Source organism: Passer domesticus, chromosome Z, assembly GCF_036417665.1.
Source record: "Passer domesticus isolate bPasDom1 chromosome Z, bPasDom1.hap1, whole genome shotgun sequence".
NCBI lineage: Eukaryota > Metazoa > Chordata > Aves > Passeriformes > Passeridae > Passer > Passer domesticus.
In genome coordinates, this window is record NC_087512.1 from 70,226,001 (window position 1) to 70,248,432 (window position 22,432).

The following is a 22,432-nucleotide window of genomic DNA, read 5'->3' on the forward strand; positions in this document are numbered from 1 at the left end:
CCGTTAGGGGCGGTGCCTGATGGCGGCCGCCCCGCGCCCTCAGCCCGGCCCGCCCTCCCCGGCGGGAGAGGGGCGGTGCAGGGCTGCCCCTGGCGCCTCCTGGGAGAGAGGCGGGTGGGGCCGGAATGCTGCCGGAGGGAAAGGTGGGCATCCCCTGGGCAGGCGCGGCAGGCCGGCAGGCGCGACTGGGAGAGGGCTCCTGCGGCTTTGACGCGGGGGGAGCCGGCGGAAAATGGTGGCAGCCGGCCCAGGGAGGGAGAGTGGCTGGGGGCCTGTGGTCCCCGAGGGAGGTGGGGGAAGGCACAGGAATGCACTTGGGCGTTCGTGGGCAGTTCTGTAGCGGAGCTGAGGAGCCTGAGCGTTAGCTCCAGGCTGCGGCGGGAAGTGTCTGTGTACCTCCCTGCAGTTATATCAAAATGAAGGAAGTGCTGCTCTGTACTTCGTACACGCATTCCTACTATGCCACTCCCTTCCCCCAAAAAATTTTAAACCTCCCCCCCCCCAAAAAAACCACACACAAAAAAAAAAAAACAAAAAAACCGCGAGCGCCATTTATGCCTGTTCAAATCTGCTGCTATGATTTATACACAGATGCTTCCATTCAAGCAGAATTAGGAGAACGTGCTCAAAATGTGTGAGTACGTGTCACTGGAAGAACAGTCGCTGTCTATTGATTGCTGCACTGGTCCAAGCAGGAAAGCAAAGTCGGTTGGATGCATTTACTCATCGCTGAGCCTGCTTTTGTCGTGCTGTGTGAATAGACCAGGACTTTGCAGGCGGGCTCAAGCTGTCAGCTGGACAGTGTTACTGCTGAGGTCTGCTGTAAAACTTAGTGTCCTGGACTGCTGAGTTTAATATTATTTCAGTAATTCGAAATAATTCAGACTACAGGTCTACATTATGGGAATCCATAAAATCAGAGGGTTTTGGGAAAGCTGTGAAAGGCAGGCCTCAGAGACAGCAGAACTGATTAGAGCTAAGCAGTAGCCATAAAATAAGTTAGCAGAAAAATTATGTACAAAGCAGAAAATTAAGGACAAATGAAACAATGGTCTGTGTATTAACACTTGTCTAGAATAACTCCCTAATCTGAAGAAAAGTATATCTAGCATGATATTAGGAAGTTCTAAGCTTAATAATCGAGCTCTGTGTGTTGTGTTTTAAGGCTTACAATAGGTATTGTATTTGAAATAAGCAAGCATTGTTTTAACTGAAGGTACGTCTGCTTGTAGTGTTGGATAGAATTACTGTCAACGTGTTTTTTGCCTTGTGTGATTGGTCAAAAAACTTATAAAGTAAGTTGTAACATTAAGTTCTTGGTCTGCTGCATGAGATGTGAGCTGCTGGCATCTTGCCATTGTCATAATGATGTAATGAGGCTGATGCTGGAAAATTAAACAGCTCAAGGCACGTTCCTAGCAGTCCCATTCCCTTCATGCTTTGTACATAGCCCCCAGCCAGCGATATACATTACATTAAGGGAAAAAAATATAGTGCATGTGCTTGCTTCAGGAATTATATTGGCTGCATCTGTTTAAGGCATTAGTGTGACTGCACTGCTGCTGGAAGTACTGTAGCCAAGAGTACTTGATGATCCCTTATCTGCAGTTCGCTTGCTTACATCTGGAACCTATACTGGGAAAAATTATTTTGAATTCGGACAAGAATCAGATGGAAACTGTGTAACTATGCAGCCCGCTCTTTATGTGGCAAACTGAAAATATTCCCAAATTATTTTTGAATCTGTCTGCTGTGGCAAACGTGCTTGAGTGTTTCTTGCCTGCAGGAGGGTTCCTGGTTTGTTCCCATTAGAGGTGGCTGCTCAGACTACACTGAAAGTGGCACCTGGTTGTTCTTCAAATGGCCAAAGTCATTCTCAATGTGCGGTTGATGGAGCTGGCAGCTGGGGAGCTGGTACTGTACCTGCTCCAGCTGTTCCTTTTCCATCCAGGTTAACCACAGCCTCAAATAAGGAAATGGAAATAAAGCAGAACCAATTCTGTTGTGAGAGGCTTCATCCTATAAAGACAGCCAGGTTTGTTCCCTTTTTACATATGACATGGAAAAGAAAAAGAATTGCTTAAGAAATAAGTTATTAAGTAGATCGGTAATAGCTTTGATGTCATAAGGCTTAAATTTGAGTGCCTCGTTTTAAGAAATGTAAAATCCAGTTGTAGCTACTTAACATGCAGTTAGCACATTGGAATTAGTATAACACGTGGTTTGAGGAAGGAAAGTATATTTTTAGCTGGTGGCTATCTAGGTGCAGTTTTGTTCTTGTTATTAAAACAATTATTAAACTTCTTGGAAGCAAAATTCCAGCTGTTCGAGGAGCTATTCAGTAGAATTCTCTGTGAAACTGCTCTTTTGGACAAGAGGTGACATATTTTTAAGGACACCTTCCATAGAGCACAAGAGCTAGTGATCCCCAGTCACAAGAAATTGTTTAAGGAAGGCAAGAAATCAGCATGAGTGAGTCAAACAAAAAGGCAAGAAGGACATGCAGAGGCAGTGGAAGCAGGGACAAGTATCTGGGAAGAATATTGGGAATCTGATTATGTATGGATGGGCTGAGAAAAGCCAGGGCGCCTCTGGAGCTGAACTTGACAAGGAGTGTGAAGAACAGCAAGAAGGTGTCTACAGGTATGTTACTTTGACAGCAGAGGTCAAAGAAAGCATACACACACATACCACTGTGGGAAAGGCAAGGCTGGCTAAGGAGTAGCAATGGATGAGGTGCTCAACACCTTTTTTGCCTCAGTCTTCAATGGCAAACCACCTCTCTTTCCATACCCTTAGAGTGGGTGGACAGCAGGGTGGGGACTGGAGTAGCAAAGTGTTTCCCACTATAAGTGAAGGTGTAGTGGTAGGATTGCATCTATGAAAAATGCCATCCTAGGGGTCCCAGAATCATGATAAAGAAGCCATCCTGCAGTGACATGACACCTGACAGATTTGCCCTTTTCACTGATCAACACTGGTCATAGATTTGAGCTCTGAGATATTTCCTATGGTCTGTAAATGTGAGTGTTCATCTAGCCCTACCTCAGAGACAAATTGGTGAGTTAAACTTGTCCCTAAATTGGAGGATTGTCCACCACAGGACAAAGTCCAGTTGGCAGCCTATTACAAGCAATAATTTTTGATATACTTATGAAAGATCTGATCATGACCTGGAAGACCAGAATCTTTTCCCACTACCCTGAACTTGGATCCAGCTGCATCCAGCGTTCTCAGTTCCCTAGTAGAAGACAGTCCCTGATACACATGAACAAATCCAGTGTAGAGTCCCCAAGATGATGAAGGAAAACCAAGAGAGAAATGGCTTTGTTCAGTATCCAGAAACAAAAGCTATTGTTTCTGCTGCCATCTTTAGCTGCTTAGCAGGACAGTATTAAGAGGATGGAACCCACCTCATCTGAGAGGAATGCATGGTAAGAGATGATAAATGTTGTTTGCTAAACAGTGTATTCCAATGGCACATGGAGAGCCCTGAGATTTCCTCCTGCAAACCATGTCAAGGTCAGATATTAGAACAGGTTGCCTGAAGATACTGTGAAATCTTTATCTTTCAAAATAATACAGCTTCATGTGTCTTTGTGTCATTTGATCTGTGCTTCCACTCTTAAAATTTGTTTCCTTGGACCCTCTTCTTTTTTTTTCCTCATTTCCCTTTAATTTTTCATTTATCAGTCTCCTTAATACTACAAGATAATGGGTAACAAATACCAGATCAGATGTATGTATATGCTAATCAGGCTTGAGCAGCAAGTTCCATCTTGAGGGAGAAGTTGGTTGTGCGTGTTAGAAGCAGGAACTTGTTCAATGATGAAACTATCCTTGTTATATTACAGAAATCCAGCAGGGGTCTTCAGAGAGATCACTGGTGCTTGAGGACACGAGCTTGAAGTTTGTCACTTCCCTTCCGAGTTCACTTAGTCACTATGCTCTAGCAGATGTGTACACTGCAAGGGGGTGTTTAATGTTTGTAGAAATCTATGCTTTTAAATACTCAAAGTTTTATTTGGTAGCTGTAAAATCAAGCAGATTAAACATTTCTCTCTGTGGGGCAGTGACAGGCCTGTTGCTGCAAATCTAAGAAGTGAAACTGAGCTATAGGATGTTTTTTACAGCTTTGATGAAATTTTGCATTTATTGATGTTACAGCAGGTATTTGTCCTCTATCAACATTTAAGTAAGGCAGAAGTAAAAAAAGTGTCTAAAAGAAGTTTAGGGTGCTATGCAGTGACTGGGAAAGCACAGCTGGCCCTTTAAGAGTTTCAGCTTTGTTTGTCAGCCTACGTCAACTGCTGCACCCCATAGAACTGCTAAAGCTGGAAAAAGATGTTTAAGATCATCGTGTCCAACCTAGCACTACCATGTTCATCAGTAAATGAATGTAGTTTGTCTATGTAGTAGACATGTCCTCAAGTGCCATATCCATATGTGTTTTGAAGACTTCCAGGCATGGTGATTCCGCCAGTTCCCTGGACAGCATGTTCCAATGCTTTACAGCCCTTTCTGAAGAATATTTTCATAGCACCTATGTTAAATCTCTCTTGGCTCAGCTTTAGCTCATTTCCTCTCATCCTGTCACTTATTACTTGGAGACTGGCCCACACTTCGCTACAGCCTCCTTTCAGATCACTGTAGAGAGTGATAAGTTCTTACTTTATGTGCAATTTCTGAGAGCTGAATGCAGCTGACCTATTTCTGTGATGGTGTTGACTTCGCTTTTCACTTTCTCGTGTGAACTTGCTCCTTTGAACCTCTGTTGGAATTGCAGCCTGATAACAAAGTGCAGGCTAGCACAGTCATTTAGCAGAATGAAAACTAGTCACCTTCAATCTTTGACCTTCTTCCAAGATTTGATAGTATTGCATAAGTGTAGGTGCAGCCTTATTGTTTCATAATGCAGTGTCATGCTTGCGTGGATATTTACAGTATGGTCTCTGCCAAAAGTAGCATGAGAGTGGTTTGCTGTTACTTTGTTCTTACAACAGGGAAAAAAAAAATATGATTGTGAAAGAGTTGTAAGAACTAAGCCAGAGGGGAAGAGCAGGTAATTTTTGGTAAAGTTTGTAAGAACATAGAATTTGAGGTCATATTCACTCCCAGGTAATTGGTATTCCTTATATGTGTGGTATTCCCTTGTATGTTTGGGAAGTCCTCAGGTAGCCTCTGGATTATTACTCCCTTATCTACTGCCAAGAAGTCCTTTTATGTTAGTTTGGGGGGTTTTTTGTGGGTTGATTTTTTTGTGGTTATTTTTTTGGTGGTATTTTTGTTTCGTCGATTTTTTTGGGGGTTTTTTTTTTTTTTTGGTTTTTTTTTTTTTTTTTTTTTTTTTGCCTTTAACCTTATGCTGGTTACTGGCACTTTGTTTTGAAAGCCTACAGAAAATTAATAAATTAGATCTGGGGGAAGAAAATATATAAGATGATGATTACCAGAAAAAGTGTGCTGTTGTGATGATGGGTGAATTTCTCCTCAGAACCAATCTAAACCAAACTATTTATGTCTGAGATACACTTTACTCAGCTTTTATTCACACCCTTTTCTTCCAATGTGTAGCTGCTTCAGAATGGAGATAAAAGGAAGAGTACCACAATCATATCTTGCAAATTGTGACTGTCAGGAAGATGAGCTGTTAAGCTAACCCAAAATTTGAATTGAACTCATGTAACTGACAGGTTTCTAAAAGGATTTTGTCCTCAAGGTTAGGGGCAAGGTTGGGCAAGTGCAGGCTAGGAAATCATACCACACCAATCATGCATAACAGCTGAGGTTACTTAAGAAAGGTAAACTTTTCTGATTTGACTCATGCTGTCTTGAAAGCTTTACTGCTTTTCTGCTTTAATGTGATGATTCCCAGATTTCAGGTATATTAGCTCTTCAGTCTATTGAAACTATTTCAATTTTCTTAGACTTGTCTGTGTCTTCTTTTCTAGTTGCTAGTATGTATTATGGTATTCCAGTTTTCACCTCTTCCTTCTTCTCTTCCATTTTCCCCTGAATTGTGAACCTCCTTACTCATGCTGATTTTGGGAACTGAGCTATGATTACCTGTGTGAAGCTGCTTTGCAGTTTGCAGCAACTGCAGTGTCTGAACGCAGGTGGGATCCTTACTTTGTTACATATATTGTTAGTGCAAAAAGCCAGGACTTCTCAATCCATTTCTTCTTTCCTTGATAGTCTTTATTATTTGATAGCTTGATGGGCTAGACCACAGCGCAGGGAGGGTTTCAAGGACATCAGAATAAATGCTGTCTTGGACTTCAATTTCAGCAAAGGCTTTGATTGTTCTTTTTTGTCAAGAAAATCAAGCAGAAATGCATCACCTTATTTTTAAAGACTGGGCTGTTCGTTCTCAAGTTATCATAGCAGTCTCTTTACTGTAATGATTATAATGGTCTGTGAAACACTTTATGCAGAAAACACACAGAAGTGAAACAAAGAGTTTTAACTCTACCAGCAAAACTCTGCTAGAGGAACATTCCTAATAACAATTTTGAGTCAAAATTTGAAACATTTGGGAATTTATTTGCAGAGATATGTTCAAAGAAACAACACTTTTCAGGCATTTATACACACTATAACATTCCAGATTTTTTATAGACACTCTGAAAAATCTGCCTAATTTACTGCATCATGGTATATGTGCTTTGTTTCTTTTAAGTACTTCCAGAACACTTAATCTATCTCAGTTGAATGGATAACCCAAGTTTTATCCAGCTAAAGAGTCCTTTATCAAATTTACTGTCCTGGTTAGACAATTCCTATTGATTAAGTTTTCTGGGGTGTACTCAGCTACAAAATGGCTCCCTTACTGCGCCTGCAATGTGTTAGTCAAGTTTTCTGGGATGTAAAGACCTTTGACTCCTTATCTTTCTTGTTCTATGACTTCCAATTAATCTCTGGTTAATTGATAACCATTGAAAAATTTTTTATTGAATTTTGTTCTTCAACTATTGATTAGGCTCTCTAAGAGGTATGGGTCCATGGAGTTCCTTCCTGCAGTTACAGTGAGGTAATTTCTCAGGGTTTTCTACTGACACTCAGCAAACATACATCTAAATCAAAACCAGCTAAAATCACAGTCAAACTTTTTCAGCTAATTAAATGCAGTTAGTTACAAATTTTTTTTTAAATCACAAAACTCCTGGTTAACTGAGATATAATTAAATGTCAAAGAAATGTATTATTCAAACCTATTGACATTAAAAACAAAGTAGTATTGCAGTTTACAAGAGCAGTTTACTGTTCTTGGAACTGAGATTGTGGCTATGACATACTTAGTTCAGTAAAATTTAGCTGGAACCGACAAATGTTTCACTGCTGTTTGTCCTTTGGAGTTATTTAATATGCTTAGGCAATGTAATCCTTATCACTTCTTATAATTCTATATCTAAACATACAAAATCATCTTGGTATGTTAACCTGGAAATTAGTTTGTGGATCCACTAATCAAGTATTGTTTTCTGTTTGATTTGGGTTTTTGGTTTTTTTGTTTTATGACCTACAGGAAAGTCTCCTAGTCTTGAAGTGGTTATAAGAATGTGATTGCAGTAGAAAAAAGATAAATAGTAGACAGAAATAGTGTCCTGTCTCCAAAATTAGGCCTAAATATAACAAAAAAGGGTTTAGTGAAATTAGTGTTTCAGTATTGTTCCTAAGCAATTGCTCTGCAGAGAAAGCCCGTGTATTCCAAAAAGTAGGGATGTTTGATAGGAAGGTGAGGATTCATGTGAATAGGAGAGCTGAGTGGAAGCACCCGGAGAAACAACAGAAGAGAGACAGAAATGGCCAGTACTGATGGCACGTAGATTTGCAGATCGTCATGATTACAGCACGTTTGAAAGGCCAGGTAGAGAAAACAGAGGACGGCCCGGAGCAACTAACAAGTTCCTGTACTCAGATGTGAAGATTCAAGCTACTAAGGTAGGATAGCGGGACAGTAAAGAACAGGGCTGGAGCCTTGGAGGCATACAGACAAAAGAGACAAAAAGCAGGCAGTCAGTACTGATGGCTCACAAACATGTGACAGGATGGAAGACAAAGCATTTCTGAATCACTGTTAGCTCCCGGGAGTACAAATGGCGCATCAGTGAATGGCTGCCAGCCTAGCCAGCATCCCTTTGTCCCTGGTCATTCCTGGCTGGAGCACTTGGGTATCTATCTGAATGCCGGGCACACAGGTGGGACAAATCCCTCTCAATGCCTATGAGTGTAAGTTAGTGAGTGGGATCAGTTTTGTGTTTTTCTGAATTCACCTTTTGCTCCTGTAAAGATGTTTTCTCGCTTTGCTTTGTTGGTACTGCTGTGTCACGGTATCTTTTGTTACAGCCAATCACTACTGATACCAAAGCAAAAAGCAGCAGATACAAATGCTGACCCACTTACCTACTGTGGAATGCTTTGATTTTGATGATACTTCATTTTGTGAAAGATGATTTCCCCAGCACACAATTGTGGTGCAGGAAACCTTCGCTTTCGTTGCGTTTCTTTGTCATTGCAGAACACGGAATATTTCTGTTTCATCACAGAAAATTGTCAAGTGCTGATTAGTTTCTGGATTTGGTGACAGACTTTTTTATTTAAATAGTACCCTGTTCTCCCTGATCCTTGCATGTGCATCTTTAAACTCGTTTTGCCTTTTTTTTTTTCCTCAGGTCCTTGGTACTAATTAGTACTTCTGTCTTCATGGGTTTTATTACTGTATATTGGTTTCTTTACACTTTTCGCCCTTGATATTGTACTTGTGAGTTTTCACAAAGAGAACAAAAGCTGAAGACTGTCCCTTGCAGAGTTTTCTCCCTTGCCACATACTTCATTGCAACATAGTTGGGGCAAAATGCCAAAATTGCTATTGTTTCTTAAGGTGGCTCGTAGATAGAGGCTTAGCCACGCAAGCTCTCCTTGTGCTGAGAACGGAACATGTCAGGGCACACACCATGAGCGGCAAACGTATTTGCTGTGTTAAAGTATGAATTGAGCAATGAAATGGTAATTTTTAATTAGGTATTTCTGCACAGAGGTTTAGAGTTTCAGGGCTCGATGGGTAAAATGTAATTTGAAGAAACTCCTGTTGTGATGGATAGTCTTGTCTCCCGACTGCAGTATGTTGTGGGCTCTAGAATCACGGGTTTTATGCATTTAGCACTGGGTCCTTGACAACATACGTGTGCAGCTGGCTGGGCACTGAACTTCGGGGGTGGGGGGGTTAAGGGGTTGGTCTCAAATCTTAATGGGTGGGAGGTGAATCATAGTGGTTGTGCCTTATGCTATGTTTACTTACTTCCAGGGAAATGTACTGAGGGTGGTACCTACCAACAGCAGACGTTTTCATCTTTTATCAGTGTGTGTGACTGAGGGAGTCCAGCCAGTGACTGAGCGGACGCAGAAGGTTATTGACTTGTCAGCAGAAGACCCAGTTTTCGCCTGCCTGCTCTAAGTATAAACTTCTCTTTTTTTGTTCTTGTTGATTCACTTGGGTGTAAAGAAGGGAAAAGGACATGTGAGGAGAGAATTAATGGAAGTAATTTGTTTGTTTCTGTCTTGTATGGATAATAGTGCTCCCAATTCCAAGCTCTAAGCTTTGCAAATGCGGAAGTGTTTTCTTTCAATACATGAGTGTCACAGAAAGATCTTGCTTACCTGTGTCTTTCTCATTTGCCATTTGGTTTAAGCTTGTAAAAGTTTAGGTTCAGTAGACATCTCAGGTAATGGGGACAATAGACATCAGTTTTAAATTTTATTTTCTAAGGGGATTTTTTTCCTCCTAGAACTAGTAGATTTTCCTTCTGTAGTTATCTTTAGAGTGGGAGTTGTACATTTTGCTAGGATGACTTCGCACATGAGGACTTGCTGCCAGCAGGCAGAGAGGTCAGCCAGGTCACAGGAAGGTTTGGGTTGCTAATGCGTTAAGGGTACTTTTCTGACATTTTCTTAACCTGGTGATTTTACCACAGACAAGCAGAAGCTTTCTTGTGTGATGGCACATTATTGAGATAGGTATTATGCCTGATGAAATCTAAGCCAGCCCCATGAGCAGCCCAGCACTGTTGGGCATCACTTAGACAGGTGTGCTTTGTCTGTTTGTACACAGGATGGTGATTGCCAAGGCATGGGTTCTAAAGAAGCATTTTGATGGTTTTCCCAAAACCAGTGACTTTGACCTGAAAAAGATAGAGCTACCAAATCTAAAGGATGAAGGTGAGCAGAGCACTACTTGTTACTACTAATTTTTCTGGAGGTTATATGATTGCTGATGTGTGGCTGTGGATCTATAAAACTGCATGTTTCTCTTTGGAATTTCAAAAATTGCTGGCTTGTCACAACCCTCTCCCCTTAAGGGAGAAGGACAGTTGCTGAAGAAGCATACTGATGGGGCTGGTGGTTTCAAAGACACTTTGCCTTCTGATAAGGCCCTTAGAAACAATGATTGAATTCTAAGTCCATTGCACAGCAATTGGGGCCTACCTTTCACAGTTTCTGCTGCCTAGTCACACTTGCTATCTGATGACAAAGGCATTCAAATGTGTTTGCAAATGGAAAAAATCACCTAAGTGATGTGGCCTCAAAACAAACAACCACAAGGGGAAGAGAATTTATTTAATGCAGAAAAAGAGAAGTGGACTGTGAGTCAGAACCAATGAAGTAACTGTATTACGTTTCTTACATGCTTTACTAGTAAAATGTTTTTATCTACTTTAATTTTCAAAATCCTTTGGAAAAAGATGGAGAACACGGTACCCTATAGGAGTACGTTTTCAGTGGAGTTCTTAATGCTGATAGAGAAAATATTGAGAATAATGGTTGGGGAGAAAGGAGTGCCTGCAGTGGGAATGAGCCTGCAGTTGAAAGACCTCGGGGCTGAAGAAGAAAGATGGCAAGATTTCTGCCTTCGTTCAAAATCTATTTTTTTGTTAGCATTCCTTATCTTATTTGATCTGTTGCAACAAGAAGAGAGTTTGAATATAAATAGAAAAAGAAAGACATTTTTTATTCCTGCGTTTCTCTGTTTTGAAAAGATTAAGGAATATGATGATTTACCATCATATCAATAGCAAGAGCTGTAGATAAAAGAATGAACTTTGATTTTTGGTTTCACATGGACATTTGTACTGCATTTTGTTGAGACTCATCCCACCACTTGTCATTTACAAAATTTGCCACACTTTAAAAGGTGTGTAGAAGGAACTGTGCAGAAGGACATTAAAGTACCAATTATGTTTACAACTTAAATGTTTGAAAATGGATTTTTTCCTACATTTGCGGATATACTTAAAAATTTAATGCATGTGGGTATTTAAGAACATGGAGTATTTTTTTCCTTCATATTTTAATCCCTAAAGCAAAAAGAGGCATAAGTTCACACTGCAATGACACTTCTAAAGGCACTGGCCTTCCTTGTTATGTTACATGGCTTTTCTGCTCACTCTTGAGTAATGGGAAGGTACTTAGATATCTGAGTAAATTTCCAGCTAGACCGCTGCAGCACAAGCAATGAAAAACATTAGTAGGTGGAGATGAACCACTAAAAGTGCTGTGTACATGAGAAGTTTAAAACATGTTTAACAATGTCTTTCCTAAGAATTAGCGTTGTTTGAGACAGTAAAGTGGATTAGGCTATTTAGAAAAGCTAAACTAATGCCTTCTGTTTAAGGCAGCCAATTGGTTTTTGGTATTTGACCTGTGCCACCCTCTTCTGGCTGAATCATGGGATGACATTTTATATACATGGAAATTAAATGAGAATTTTGTTTAGGAATTCTGGCTGCTTGACTTTTCTGTAGAAAGAGAAGACACATACAAAATTGCAAGGTTGAAAATAAGATAGTATGCTAAAGTTACACTGGAGAAATTTTCTTTTTCAACAGCATACCAATAACCCGAAATTAAAGAATGTCGTAGTTGTTTCTGGAAAGTTTTTCCTAAACAAAGACAGGATACAGGGGTTTTGAGCTGTCAGGAGTTCATATCAATTTAGCTGAAAGACTGACTTGTGGAAACTATGCTCTACTGCACTGTTAATATCCAGGAATTTGCTTTGTCTTTTGTTACAGAGTTGCTGCTTGAATCAGTGTTTCTCAGTGTTGATCCTTACATGAGGTATACCTTTTTGTCCTTTCTGAATTTCTGACTGAAGCGCTTCATTTGAATTGCCATTTAAAACATCAAAACAACAGTGGGCAGCACCCACTGCTGTTCTCATTGTCCCAGTGCCTTTGTGTGCTTTTTAAAAAAATGTATGTGAATTACAAGACTCAATATATGGAGCTGTGCCAGATTTAGCTAGATGTTGGGGTAACATTTCTGCTGCCCTAGACTTTTCTTGGAATCAACTGTTGTTCCTTGTCATGTCTTCAACTGGAATGCAATGTACTCAAATGAGAATGCAGCCTCGTAGCAGTTCCTGCTTGATTTAACTTAGCAAACTTGTATTTAAGGACATTTTATTGCTGGTATACCCAGTAGGGGGGGTAGTTGAAGCACAGGGAGACTGGGTAGTTTGAAGAGGCATTGAGGACACTAAATTCAGAGATAGTTCTCTGAGTCTCAGGCTTTATGGAGTGATGGACCATGCTGGGAAGATTAATGCTTTCATCCCCCAGCACTGTTGCCCAGGATACCCAAGGAGCTGGCTCTGGAAAACATCTGGTTATGGTGTTACAATGACAAGCTAATTGTTATCTGTCAACAACAGATGCTCTCTTTCTGGGTCAAACAGTTGCTACTACTTCCTAGTGTGTCTGGAGCATGATTAACGTTGCATGCAGTAAGCTGTGTTTTTCTGTGTTGCAGACCTTACAGTCGAAGGGACATGAAGGAAGGCGACATAATGATCGGCACGCAGGTTGCCAGGTAAGACTTTCAGTTCCTGTTATCAGTGTGCATGGCAGATCACACCAGGAATGTGCTGACACTCCAGACATTTGCAGCCTATGTTACCCATCCTTGACTTGTGTCTATGTACTTCTGCTACTGATGTTCTTACCTGTAAGTGGTTGGAATGTTTTTCCTCTAAGAATCTCTTTTGCCTTTCTGGAGAATATATAGACCTATGATAAATTCTGTATGTTGTTTCTGGTGATAATGTCTTCAAAGGCAATTTTTACAAGTGTAAAGGACCAACCATTGTACTTGGCACACATTTTGAACTTCACATTTTAAAACCTCATGTGGTAGTAGCTGCATGTCTGCAACCATGCATGCTATCTACTATCTATCCACTTGAAAATATCTCTGCATCACCAAAGATACAGCCCGAGCCAAAGGGTTATATAACCTTAAATCCATCCTTGTCTCAAGCTTGTGGTAATGTAGCTGCACTGATGTTTCCCTCTGTTGGCTTGTTCCTGCTGTGCTGCCTGTAAGTTGCTGCCTAGGAGCATCTGTGGTCTTTGACTCTTGCGTTTCTCTGCAGAAATACTGAGGGCTGGGATAAATTAACAACCAAGTCTGATGAACAGAAGGCCAGCTGTTTCTAATAATTCTAAGTTGTTTATCTACCCCATTCCAACACAGTTTTCTTGTTGAGCTAAGAAAGTGGAATTTTCATTTGGCATAGAGGTGCTGATATGGATATCTCCCTTCTTTTAAATGTTGTTTTTTATCTGGTTTCATTAACCCAAGAGGTTCCATCTTCAGGATCTTCAATTTTTAAATCAGGTGCAGAGAACAACAGCCTATCAGCAACTCCTTGCTGTTCCATGCTTTAATCCCAGCATCCTCTTTCCTGCATTCTAACTCACAGAAGCCTGATCTCAAACCAAATTGGTGCTAGTCAAAGAAACAGTTGGCACTTCTGTGTGAAAATTTGGTTTATTGTGGGCGAGGCTGAATCTAAAATCATCTTGCCCGTATTTCCCTCATGATAAGAGGTTGTGGACATTTCAGGAAAGTCACTTGACACCTACAGCATTGGGAGCTATACGTTAACAATCATGATGTGAAATATTTCTTTCCTGAATCACAGGAAGAATGGAAGAGCCAGTATTGATTTGTTCCTGTTTTGTTTGTTTGTTTGTTTTTTGGTGGGTTTTTTTGTTTGTTTGTTTTATTTTTGGTTTTTTTTTTTTTTAAACAGGGTTGTAGAAAGCAAAAATTCTGCTTTCACAGTGGGGGCCTTTGTCGTGGCTAACAGGGGCTGGAGAACTCATTTTATCTCTGATGGGAAAGACCTACAACTCCTTCCTTCCAATTGGCCGGAATCACTCCCGAAATCTCTAGCTCTTGGAACAGTTGGCATGCCAGGGTAAGTTTGGAGATGGAAGGGCAACTATCCCCTGGATTTTAGTGTGCAGGAGATTTCTTCCTGTCTGTATTGACCTTTGTCTTGTTCTACCACCATACTGCCTATTCGCACTGGTAAAAAAGGTGTGCTTCTAGATGCCCTTGTCCTGTATAGGGCATGAAGTTTAGCCCATCCTCAACATCAGAGAAGAGTTGCCTTGGAGATTATCGTGCTTCTCCTTGAGGAGCTGTAATACGTCAGAAAGAGGATCCAGGAAGAGCTGGAAATAATCTAGTTCAGTCTGTTAACCTCAGTGGAAAGTCTCAAACTTCGCTGGCACCTGGACTATGACTCTGCTTTTACTGATTGGGCTCAGTTGCTATCACTGTATTTCCAGAATGAATCCCAACATGCAAAAGACAGATGCTGTATCATGCAGCAAAATAGATGTTCTTTAAATTGCACTGCAGCAGACAGAAGTGTTGTGCTTTGGAATCTGTATGTACTATTGGAAACTCTCAGTCATCTGCTTGCATTTCTTACTGCATTCTCTGTAGTTTTTATGGGAGATCAGGACTTAGGCAGTCCTAATGATCTGGAGGGTTTGCAAAATGATTGTAAAATTGTGTGTGGTAGAGAACTTCTCAGATTTCATTTTAATGTCAGTTAAGATGCATGTTTTTCTAGATGTCTTACAGATCAATTCAGTTAGCTCTTTCAGTTGGGACCATGTGGGAAGCTCTGAGCTTGAATTTAGAAATTAGAAGAGTTCTGTGGGATTCTGGGCCAGTCAATGAGCTACTTTAGTGGTTCCTACAGATTACTAATGCACTTGTGAGACCTGAAGTACAGATTCCATTTTTGGGTCCCTCACTACGAGAAAGACTTTGAGTTGATGGGGCACATGCAGAGAAGGGTAACAGAGCTGATGAAGTACCTGGAGCACAAGTCTGATCAGAAGCAGCTGAAGGAGCTGGACTTGTTTAGCATGGATAAAAACAGGCTCAAGGAGATATTACTCTTCTCTACAACTCTATTACCTGAATGAGGTTGTAGCCAAATGGGGGTCAGTCTCTTCTCGCAGGTAACAAGTGACAGGACAACAGGAAATGGCCTCAAGCTGCATTAGGGGATGTTCGTGTTGGACAACATCAGGAAGAATTTCTTCACGGAAGAGATTGTCAAGCATTGGAACAGACTGTCCAGGGAAGTGGTGGATTCACTGTCCCTGAAAGTGCTCAAGAAACAACTGCATGTGGCACTTAGAGCTAAGGTTTAGTTGATCAAAGGTTGAACTCAGTGATCTTCGAGGTCTTTTCCAGCCTTAACAATTCTGTGTTTCATCTAGTAGCCATAGCACAGTAGTCCTCTGGAGCAGTGAGCACATCAGTTCAGCAAGTTTTTCTCAGCCTTTTTATCTTTTTCTGCCAGCTTTGATTTGTGATGAGTATTGTAGTATTGCATTTTATTTAAATGGTATGCTTTGTCTCACCCCTCCAAAAGGTATGGTATATCCTAAGCCTGTGGTCCTGCCCTCAACCATCCTGTATCTGTAATCCCATTGGCACAAGTCTGATTCCCGCCCACTTCGAATTCCCCTCTTAAGCTGCGAAATCAGTCACTCTCTTAACCCTTCTCCACTCTTAGCCCTTCTCCTCCTTTCTTGGCCCTTCCCTCCCCTAGGCTTTCTCCTTCCCCCTTTCCCCTTCCCTCTCAGTAACCATGCGGTTCCCAGGAATTGGACCCCAATAAACCCTCATCTAATCAGCACCCTCAGAAGCCGTGTGGAGTCTCCTTGCCTGCCTGCTGCAGCCAGCGAACCCACAGCCTAGGGGCCCTCTGGGGACACCCCGGGGTGCACCCCCCCAAACGAACTACAGCAGAGTATAATTTAATCTAGTAGATACCAGCTGGCAACCAACCTCTGTCTGCACTTCATTTACTATCTCTTGCAGTGGGTAACTGAGTTGTCACAGAGTTATCTGGGCTTCTCCTTCTGACTAATGAGCACAATGAAAACTGTTTTCACCTTAGAGAGACTTCTGCCTCAACAACTTCTTTCCCAGCAGTGTATTTGTGGGGTTTTTTTTCTGGGATGGCTTTGAAAAAGCCAAATTAAGAAGATTACAATAAGTTTTGTATTTCACAATATAGGAAAACTTAATCTTGTTCTGGTGGTGACAATATTTTGGATCAGTGTGATCAAGTCACATCTGGTTGTCTGTCATCTTTTATTCCTCACCGAACAGTCTTTCCTTTTTTTTTTGCAGCCTCACTGGATATTTTGGTCTGCTGGAGGTCTGCAAGATGAAGCCAGGAGAGACAGTCCTGGTTAATGCTGCAGCTGGCGCTGTGGGCTCTGTGGTGGGGCAGCTCGCTAAAATTGGGGTGAGTGGCTTGAACTGCTCATACTTGCTGCTGAGAAGACATAGCTGTTAAACAGGGCAACAAGGCCATGAATGATCAGTAGGACAAGCATCCCTGAAGGCATGCATACACTAGGGTCTTGAGATAGAAAAGCTCCCGAGAACATAGCAAATCTAGTTGGATGTTTCAGGAGCTCATATGCTGACAACAGCTTTACTTTAAGGGTGAGCCCAACTGAGCCTCTGTTGTTAGGGGATGTTTATGAATGATTTTCTCCTTTCCTTGCAGGGTTGCAAAGTGGTTGGCTGTGCTGGCTCAGATGACAAGGTTGCCTATCTGAAAAAAATAGGATTTGATGAAGCCTTTAATTACAAGACTGTTAAATCTCTGGATGAAGCACTGCGTAAAGCCTCTCCTGATGGCTATGACTGTTTCTTTGACAATGTAAGTGCAGAGAGATGGCCTTGCCTTGAGCAGCTGTCATTTTCTTTAAACTGTAGCAGGAACTCAATATTGTAATCATCTATTTGAAGTCTATGCCAGGATTTCAATATGGAGATTCATTTAATCAAGCAATGGTCTCTGTAGGAGCCTGCTGCTTTTCTGTTCTCTTCCCACACATATTTCTGCAGCTGAGTTAAGCAGTAACAGAAAGAGCAAAAACGAAAAGGCAAAGCTGGATTGTTGGCACAGTTTGTAAATGAAGAGAGGTTTTACTTCACTCTCTCAGAAGCATGGCACATTTTTGGAAGTGAGGGTCATAGTAACATGAAGCTGATTCAGTCCATTCCTGGCCCCACCTTCGGCCACAGGCAGTTCTCTGCTATTGCTGAAAGGGGAGTTGAGTGTGGATGGCTCCACATTATGTGGTGGTGAAGGGTGTACTGGTACCTGTAAACAAAATAGTAGCAAGGCCTACTTGCAAATCTACTGGAGCAGCCCTCAGAAAGTTTGTGACATCTCCCAAATATAGCTGGAATTAATAGGGACAATGTACTGTTCTTGATAGGTGTTTGAATATGAACATCTTGTTTTGAAGCTAAGAAAATTTAATAGTATGGATGCAGTTAAATTGTGTCAGTTCACTTTCAAGATAAAGAACTACCCCTGTCTCTTTTGGATTTCCTACCACAACTAACATACGTTATCATACCTGATAATATCATACCCGCCACGGGGGTGTTAGCTGATATACGGTCCTTAAACTCCCTGGCTAGCTACCCAGTTTAAAAGAACCATCATCACCTCTTTAGCGTGTCTTTCTTTCAGAAGTGCTTCTGCTAACCCAGGGATGAAGGCTATGGTGTTTTGCCTTTCTCTGGCAATTGAAAGGAATGTTTGGTGTCAAAGTGTTTGTCTCTGTGGCAGGAGCTCCTGCCACTTGGCCTTAGCCTTCCAAATTTCATGTCCCATGCTGCTAAGATCTTAAATAGGTTTTATGGTCATGTCCATTCCCTTCATTCTCACTTCTAACTTTTCTGCAGAGCTCCTCACAGCAGTATATTTTCTCACAGCTTTTCACTATTAAAAGCTTCTTTTCACAGCACATCCCTATTTTGGAGATGAGAACCATAAAGTAAAAAGTTTACATCACCATGATGTAAAGATGTAAAATTGCAGACTGATCCGTGGGAAAAGCAGAGTTGGTGCTTCCTAGCACCCTTAGGAGGAGAGATCTATGTGCTAGTCCTTCCTGATGCTTCCAAACCAAGCTTCATGAGACAGATTTGGAATTAAAACTAATTCCACACATTCATAACTAATTTTTAGAAGAGTGAGATTTGAGTCCTCATAGCACTGTGTAAATCCAATGGTTTCTGCAGCCACCAAGTCTTTGGAGCAGTGGAAGTCGTTTCCCCCAGATGAACCTGTTGGTGCAATAATACAATGTTGGCAGATTTTGGATTGTCTCTAATGCACTGGATTGTCTCTAATGCTGCACATGCTCTGGTTCTTGTAGGTCGGTGGAGAATTTGCCAGTGTTGCTATCAACCAAATGAAGAAATATGGAAGGATTGCAGTCTGTGGCGCTATCTCTCAGTACAATGACTCTGTGCCTCAGAAGGGTGAGGGCCTTTATTGTATCTAAAATTATTTTGTCTTTGGTGATGACAGAAATACATAATGGCAGTCTACTGTTTACTTCCCTGTGCCTTTAAGTGTATATATTTGTATATATTTCGGTAACTAACTACTGCTGTGGGATATGTGGGACACTGGGACCATGCTCCTTGTGTGTACATGCACTCGTCCTCCTTGTTCACCTCTCTGGTGAACATCAGCTGATTTGGAATGAAGGAGTGGCTAAGATACTTAAAACAGGACTCCACATGGCCCTATGCAGATAGAGATCAGCAGAAGGCAGGTGTGGTGTCATGATGCCATTCATACAGTAGCATGTACTTTAAGATGAGATAATGGTTTTCCCTAAGGTTTTTAGATGATGCAGCTTAAGCTTTCTGGATTGTTGGTTTTTTTTCCCAGTAAGATTTCAGCTGCTAATAAAACTGCTGAGACTTGTGGCTGAATGAATATTCATTTTCAATAGCATTAAATTTTCCAGATTTGCCTTCTAAAATAAATAGGAGGACTGTATTCTCTGTGGTAGCTGACCGGCTTTGGACTGTCAGATCACTATAAAAAAATGGAACAGGCTTTTGTTAATGAGGAGACTATCAGACATTTTTGTGACTGAGGAAACTGTTTTTCTAGAATTTATAACTTAGATCCTGAGAGTTAGAGAGAGCATAGAGCCTATCAGGCTATCAAACAAGGTGTTAAAACAGTACTTTTGAGATTCAGCTTAAGTCTCTCAGTTGAAGCAGAGGCCACTTTATTTTTGAATGAAACTGTTTTCAGAATTGTTTAGCTCCACAGCTTTATGGATCAGGCCTTTGTCTCCCTAGGTGACTATCTGTCCATGAATCTTCAATCTTTTGTGCTGGATATTATATTTGGAAAATATATCTGTTGCTTCTGATTGAAAGAAAATGATCCAGTGATCTTTACTGGCTAAAAGCTCACTTTATGCATTGGGACTTTTTCTGAATGAAACTGATATTGCAGGTGGCTTGCTGGTTCTTTTCTCTTGCAGGGCCTTATGTGCAGGTTCCCATGATTTTCAAAGAGCTTCAAATGGAAGGGTTTATTGTGAGTCGATGGAGAAACCGCCAGGAGGAAGGTCTGCAGGCCCTGCTGAAGTGGGTCGTGGAGGTAAGGAAGGAAGGAAGTTGTTTGTAAGGTGTACTCACACTGCAGAGTCCATCTTTGCAAGAGGTCTCTTGTCATGGCTGTTTAGGTGAGGTCCCAGCATGATGCTTTCCTTCTCCATGTCTTGAGACTCTTGGGGACACTTAAACTATAGTAAATATGCGTGATCCCTTCTGTTTTGTTGAGATGTGTGATATCAGCTTATAGACTCAGATGTAATCCAGAATACATGTAAGCTTTGAAGAAGCATGTTTCCAGAATAATTAAAAAATACTTACCTGATAATGAAGACTGTCATAGTTAGAATAATTCCTGTATCTCTCATTCGGTCATTTGTAGTATGGGCCAGGATTTCCATTGTAGTATCCTGCTGAAGTTACTGGCAAGAATGAATTTATAGTACTGGGAACTGGGCTTTAAAGGGATTTAATAGGGAATTTCTTGTGTTTTATTTTTCTAAGTGGAGGCTGAGTTAGTAACTGAGTTCATGGCTATGAGAAGTTTGTGAGTGTGACAGTAAAGGTTAAGAGGCTCTAGCTTTTACAAACATGAGGTTTTGGGATGGGTCAGGTTTTGATCACTGGATTTGCAATTCCATATCTCTGTGTGGGTAGAGACAGGTCTGGTTTGGGTAAATGATCCCGTATCTGTCAACTGTTTGGGGACCAAGTAGCAATAAATCTGTCCTGGTATGTTTTACTTCCTGTTATGGTTCCAAGTAAAAGGTTTTACAACAAAAGCAGATACAGGAGCCCTCCTGCTTTTGCAATTATCCTGGTGCATATCAGCATGCGTGTTTCAAATGGAATATATATGCTGGAGAAAATATTGCTGCAATTCATTCAGTTTTGATGGATGAAAATTCAGCAATTTTCTTTCTTATTTTTGACAGGGGAAGGTGAAATGCCATGAACAAGTCACTGAAGGATTTGAGAACATGCCAATGGCTTTTATAGGAATGTTAAAGGGAGAAAATCTTGGAAAAGCTATTGTAAAAGCGTGAAAATCAGATATTCCTGGGAGACTGGCACAGGAGAATGTGATTCTGTCAAATGCTTTTAATTCATTTGTCAGGTCATGTGATCGGTATGTTTCAATCATTTTGCTAGATGTTTAGTGATGGTAACTTCTGTTAATAATTTGGCTAATAAGTCTAAGTATAGTCAGTTGCTTTGCTTTTGAAGAAATTGAGAATTGCTTCCCAGAGCTACACAAAACAAAGTGCCTTAAAATTGCTGAAAATCAGAACTGTAACAGATCTGATAGTAGCTTGAAGCTTTCTATGAGCAGGCTTGTAGAGAGAAAAATCAATTTGAAAAACTTTCCTAACTGATGGCACGTTTAACTTTTACTCATTGATTTGGCCCAGAACTTTGCGAGGGGGATTTTTTTAACCCACATCAAGGAGCGGAGAGCAAGCTAAGCTAACAACACTTGGGGATTCCAGCTTCCTCTCTGCCTGGCTTTTTAAAAAATTCCTTCATTAAACAGTGTAACTATCTTAGTTATTCTGAGAATATGGAAAGGAAAAATAAATCTCTTAATATATACTTTGCTTATGTTATACTTCTATTTGTGGAACACTCTCTCTGTCTCACTTCCTTGTGGTTAACACAGAGGAGCTAAAATATTACAAGGACTTGTTTATCCCAGCAGACCTCAGTGCAGATTATATGGATAGATTACTAATTTCCTTGAGAAACTTGTTGGTGTCCAAGCTTGGGGCTGACCTTGCCATAGTGTTCACCCTGGCTCTCTGGGAAGGTGAGATGAATATGATGGCCCCGCCCTGTGTTAAACTGGTGTCCAGCACACACAATGTGCCAAACAAAGGAGACACACAGATTAGCAACTGTAGATATCTTAGATGTTCTGAAAAAGAACAAGGACCTGTTACTATGGGATACAGACAGACATTGAAGGTAATGGTGATCCATTTTCAGTCACTGTGGAGGACTTCTTTGTTAGTTTGAAGGTTTCATTACTGATCCTTGACGAGAGATTCCAGGCAGCCTTAATATCTTTGCAGTGCCAGGGTTAGATGCCCTCCATGTCAACAAAAAGGGATCACTTACTTAAGATACAGATTGACAATACTTGCTAAGCGGACTTAACAAAACACACCCTGAAATGCAGGTCAGCTGGCCACTGGGGAAATAATGAACCTTGGCACAAGTGAGGAGGAGGTTCTGGTAGCTTTATAGTGTTTTTTGAGGAGAATAAATTGACAATTTGAGTAAGCTCCAGTGCTGTGGTTTTACACTGGCCACTGAGGAAAATCTGTGGACTAATACCACTGTATATTACATAAAATGTTAAACCAAAAAAGGGAACTTCTTGTCAGTAGGTTTCAGATGCACTGAGTAGAAGTGTGCTGTTGTGTGGTATCTCTTTGTTGAGGAATTTTCAGAGGGCTTGCAATTCCTAAAATACTGAATTAAATCCTGTGAATTAATGATCTCTTGTTTCAAGTAAAGTGATGATTGGGAAATGAACTAAGAACAGCCACATGGAGTCCCTTGGTCAGAGTTGCAGAAAGATTTGTCAGTTAGAACAATCCTGGCTCAGCCTGCTTCCTCCTAAAATACTGATCTGTACATTCCCCTTGCTGTGTGC

General features: G+C 41.0%; 1 protein-coding gene across 5 annotated transcripts; it reads left to right on the forward strand.

The window, feature by feature from the left end:
* The first annotated feature begins 34 nt into the window (after positions 1-34).
* Positions 35-21,366, forward strand: PTGR1 (prostaglandin reductase 1). Of its 5 annotated transcripts, none has more exons than XM_064402686.1 (11): positions 35-143; positions 9,305-9,454; positions 10,080-10,215; positions 12,069-12,114; positions 12,808-12,867; positions 14,093-14,260; positions 16,510-16,627; positions 16,895-17,050; positions 18,567-18,672; positions 19,701-19,819; positions 20,709-21,366. In XM_064402686.1, exons 3-11 carry the CDS (start codon positions 10,110-10,112, stop codon positions 20,817-20,819), a joined length of 990 nt encoding a protein of 329 aa, XP_064258756.1. In that variant the 5' UTR covers positions 35-143; positions 9,305-9,454; positions 10,080-10,109; the 3' UTR covers positions 20,820-21,366. The 5 variants fall into 5 exon arrangements, with proteins under 5 accessions (XP_064258756.1, XP_064258752.1, XP_064258754.1 ...); XM_064402682.1 differs by having other exon boundaries at positions 10,109-10,215; XM_064402684.1 differs by having other exon boundaries at positions 93-143; positions 9,360-9,454; positions 10,109-10,215.
* Positions 21,367-22,432: the final 1,066 nt, after the last annotated feature.

Excerpts from the sequence above, each read along its gene's own strand:
- PTGR1 (XM_064402686.1), top strand. The coding sequence starts at position 10,110 with ATGGTGATTGCCAAGGCATGGGTTCTAAAGAAGCATTTTGATGGTTTT. Across the intron at positions 10,216-12,068 it reads ACCAAATCTAAAGGATGAAG|AGTTGCTGCTTGAATCAGTG; the intron begins GTGAGCAGAGCA and ends CTTTTGTTACAG. Across the intron at positions 14,261-16,509 it reads GGAACAGTTGGCATGCCAGG|CCTCACTGGATATTTTGGTC; the intron begins GTAAGTTTGGAG and ends TTTTTTTTGCAG.